The sequence below is a fragment of the Cyclopterus lumpus genome, chromosome 21 (genome assembly GCF_009769545.1).
Source record: "Cyclopterus lumpus isolate fCycLum1 chromosome 21, fCycLum1.pri, whole genome shotgun sequence".
Lineage (NCBI taxonomy): Eukaryota > Metazoa > Chordata > Actinopteri > Perciformes > Cyclopteridae > Cyclopterus > Cyclopterus lumpus.
The window spans coordinates 10919325-10923893 of NC_046986.1; the positions used below are offsets into that span (position 1 = coordinate 10919325).

The 4569-nt window shown below is 42.1% G+C and overlaps 1 protein-coding gene across 1 annotated transcript; it reads left to right on the forward strand.

The window, feature by feature from the left end:
• The first annotated feature begins 2056 nt into the window (after positions 1–2056).
• dlx2a (distal-less homeobox 2a) lies at positions 2057–4286 on the forward strand. The gene is made up of 3 exons (XM_034561679.1): positions 2057–2487; positions 2929–3113; positions 3252–4286. Exons 1-3 carry the CDS (start codon positions 2175–2177, stop codon positions 3573–3575), a joined length of 822 nt encoding a protein of 273 aa, XP_034417570.1. The 5' UTR covers positions 2057–2174; the 3' UTR covers positions 3576–4286.
• The last annotated feature ends 283 nt before the right edge of the window (positions 4287–4569 follow it).

Sequence of the window (4569 nt, forward strand, 5' to 3'; positions counted from 1 at the left end):
GTTGCTTATTCTGGCTCTAATGCCGGACAGCTGAATACAGAGACTGTACTCCACTAATGAGCAGTGACATGCAGCCCCACTGGCCCATGGTGGAAGAGGATTGCTCGCCTTTCAGGGAAACAATGGGCAGATAGACGCCTCCCTGGACTGGATCTATGGGGTCTCATCATGCCCTCACATGGCAAAAGGGCATAAAGGGAAATAATGACAGCGTGAAACGAAATGGATCGAAAGAATAATTAGTCACTTAAATGGAACACCAATTCAAATAAGCCTTCCCCAGACTAAAGAATTTAAAAGGTACTTTTTTTTAAAACTAATTTTACACATGAATATAAGTTCACCAGTCATGGGGAGGAATACTCAAACTGGGAACAGTTCATCCAGATATTTTGTTATTTATAACAAAAAGCCAGCGTTTCAAACTGGGTTTACTGAGTTTGAATTATGTGGCTGTTTACCAGGCTATATCTGGTAACTCACTATTGAGTTGCATTATGGTAATTGGATCCAGCAAGTCTGAAATTGCCGGAGTGCCTCTTTACGCAATATTTCATTGTTTTGGTCCTTTATTTGCTTAAAATGGGTGATTTCCCACTGGATTGAATGTTTTAAAGTTGAGACTTTGACTGTGGTGTTGTCATTTTGTAATGTGTGTTATTTCAAAATATAGGGAACAATATACCAACAAATTCATCACCTCAACGTTACCATAGTTCATAATGTATTAATTAACAGACAGAAAAGCTTAATATTGGCTATTGGTTTGGCTTGGATTGTGAACGTGTTATTTTGTCCAGCCCTGTATATTATTTTTCCCAGCCGCTTCACTGCAGCCAACTGCTCCTTATGATAGGTTAAATGCAGAGAAGAATTTCCCCACTGTGGGGTCAATAAAGTGTACATTATTATTATTATTATTATTATTATTATTATTATTACACTCTGCAGTGCTTGGTGATGCTCTGGCAGACAGAAAAAGCAGAAACCAAGTCAACACTCCATAGCTTAGTCTGATCAATACTTGACAGTGGCGTTACAGAGAACTGAGTAACTCTGTGCAAGTTGTTAATAAAAGAAACTATGCTGCCATCATGTGGCGATGAACACAGGTGCCTCCACAACGTGGTCATCCCATTAACTGCTGTTCCTCAAGAGAACTAAACAAACCACACACGTTGGACTCAGTAGGCCTATGAAGTTGGCGTAGTGAACTCTTCCCATGGATAGGAGTCTGTTTATGAGGCGGTTCATGTTTGTGATGTGTGCTGATTGCAGACAAGTAGTAAGTCAGATCTACAACACCTGGGGGCGCTGCAGTTATTTCCTGTTGTCACCACGTTAAGCCTCATATTGAGTTTATTTTGCGTCAACACATTTAGATCCCCTTTTGACCTAGTCCTACCCCTAGTGTGCCTCCCTTTCTTTGTGTGGTTCCGACTCGTTCTGTAGACGACCGGTCACTTAGTTGTGAGCTTATTTTAGTCCAAAATGTAAACAGAAGAGACACAAAAAAAGCCCTTGTTTCACTAAAACACACAGACAGATATAAATCTGGTATAGTGACAAGTGTAAAATTCAAATGAAGAGGGCTAACCTCTTCAATACAAGTGAAAGCTATGTTGTGGTGATGTACGTGTGCCCTTTCACTGCTGTGTGTAGTCAACTACATGATATATGTTGGAGTCACGTGTTATCTTCCAGGCATAGATGGCCAATTGTGCACAGAGTAGTTGACTAAAGTCTGAGTTATAGGAGCAGAGCTGTCGGGCCTGTGGGGACTGTTCTCTGATTCTTTGGAGATGCTTTGAGAGAAGAACTCTCTGCAGACAACTGGACCAGACAGACCTGAGCAAATAATGGAGGGTGGACGCGGTGGGGAGTAGTCAGGCGTGCAGCCTTTACTCATTGGCTGCCTCAGACACAGTAGCTCTCCCCCTCTCATAAATGTGCTCCCAGCACCGACCGTAGCAGATAATCACAGGCCACTGTGAGAGGGACACACCTTCCGCTGATTTTTTTTTTTGTGCCGCAGTTTACAAGGGGATGCGTTTCGAGTCACGAAAAAAGGTGTCATCAGTCCAAGACTCGAGTCGTGTTTTCCAGCTTGCACTTTGGCAATTTTGGTGATTTCTGCGCATAGGTTACGAGGCTGCTCCCGCTCCAACTTGAAGATGACCGGGGTTTTTGAGAATTTAAATACCGATATGCATTCGAACCAGATTACCTCAAGCAATTTCCACAGTTTGCATAAATCGCAGGAGTCCCCGACTCTGCCAGTGTCCACGGCGACGGACAGCAGCTATTACAACAACCAACAGCCGGGCCACGGGTCTCCGTTTGGCCAGCTCGGCGCGTACCAGTACCACGGCAACGCCACGAGCACCGTGCCATATAACGCAAAGTCCTACGACCTTGGCTTCAACTCATCGTATGGTGCATACAGCTCCTACGGCAACAACTCCTCTCCTACTCCAGCCGATACAGGTAAAGAAGCTGTTTGTATTCATTTAGTTTACATATATATATTTTAAGAATGTAATGCTTTTTGTTTGAGACCAAACTTCAAAACGTGCGTGTTGTATGAACTGTATAAATAACACATAATGGACAAGATAATTGGCCTAGTATGTCTTCAAAAAGGATTAAGACACATCCAACGTGTAAGATGCGGAAGAAACACCGATAGTGAATGTTCCATGTTGTTAAACACAAATCTCAAGCAACCTTTCACTACCTCAGATCATTTTTCATGCCATTTTTATATTATAAAATAATGATTCAGTTATCACGTGTAGCCTACACAGGTCTGCTAAACGCAAACTGATGGCCGTGCAAAAATGATTAATAGTTATATGCAACTGGAAAAAAAAAATCTAATATGTTTTATGCATAACTTGACTTTTTATTTAATTTATATTCCCTCAGAAAAAGAAGAGCGCGAGCCAGAAGTCCGGATGGTGAATGGAAAACCAAAGAAGGTCAGGAAACCTCGAACCATTTATTCCAGCTTCCAACTGGCTGCCCTTCAACGGAGGTTTCAAAAGACGCAGTATCTGGCTCTCCCAGAGCGGGCCGAGCTGGCAGCATCGATGGGCCTTACGCAAACACAGGTGGGTGTACCAAGACGTGTAATGCTGTCACACACCCACTCTCAGGTCTTCTGATCTGAATGGGATTAAAACGGTCAGGGGATTTGAGCCACGGGGAAAAAATAATAATCAATTTTACTCTTGCTATTTGTTTCTCAGATCAAAATCTGGTTCCAAAACCGTCGCTCCAAATTCAAGAAGTTGTGGAAAAGTGGAGAAATCGGCCCCGAGCAACATGTTGCTTCCAGTGAATCTCCCCCGTGCACGTCTCCACCAACCACTGCCTGGGACTTTCCACAGACTCAAAGAATGAACAGTATCAACTCCAGTTTACCTCCGAGCAGCAGCCCTCCCAACGCGTCTGCGCCTTCATCGTTTTTGGCAAACTACTCCTGGTACTCCACCACGAACTCTACGATGCATCTGCAGCCACCTCTGATCCAGCACCACCACAACCCCGCCATCAGCGCTGGGATATTTTGAACAACAAACAAACAAACGAAACAAAAAACAAAGGGTTTTAAAATCGGACAATACTGGTGATTAAAAAGAGAGAGAGAAAAAAATGCCATTACCTTCATTTTACAGACCTCGTTGCGTGCGCAATGCGATCCGTTACACGCAAGCGCCTATAGGAAAAGTTAAAGGGGGCCAGACAGGCTCGTGGTCCTTGTCGGGTTTTTTTGCGCTCGCAAATGTTAGTCACAGATTTCTACAGTTATTTTTGTATTTATTTATTTTGTTTATGTCGAGGGATGAGTGAATCACTATTACCCAAAGCAATCACAGACTGGCGCGAGCCTATACTTTTATGCGCAGAAACAAAACATCCATCGCAGGACAACCTGTCACAAACGTAGCACAAGTTAACTGTATCGTGCCTTTTTCAATATGATCTCATTTTGTTGTGCGATCAAACAGTGTGTACCTTTACCCGTTCCTTATGTCAAGTTGATTTGAATATAGCTCTATGGGGGCTTAAGTGAATCCATGTTTGTAAATATTTTACCACAGCTTTTTGATAGCCCATGTTGCTTTGACTCTTTTTTTTATTAGGCTATTGGTGCAAATCCATTAACCACCTTAAGCTACTGATTGTCCCACCCTCTGATTTAGGCTACTTGTATCACACTTAATTGTATTTTTGTCTTATTTATTTTAGCAATGTTCTATATATGGCCAGACGTTATTTAAATAAAAATGTTTTCTGTGAATATGCATCCCTCCTTTTATTTCCACAAATGTTTTCTGTGCACATGCATTTCTCTTTGTTCCTTTCTGACAGCCATGTATCGATGACATGGGGAGAATTAGTATTGTCCTTTTTGTTTTGCAATGAGCATATAGGGACTTTATTTTATTTTTTATTTTATTTTACAGCAACGTATTACAGCGTACAATGAACGCTGCATACAGTTCTCAAGACAACGGGCTTTATTTCAGAGAAAGATAGCATTGCTTAATATTACAACCTTGG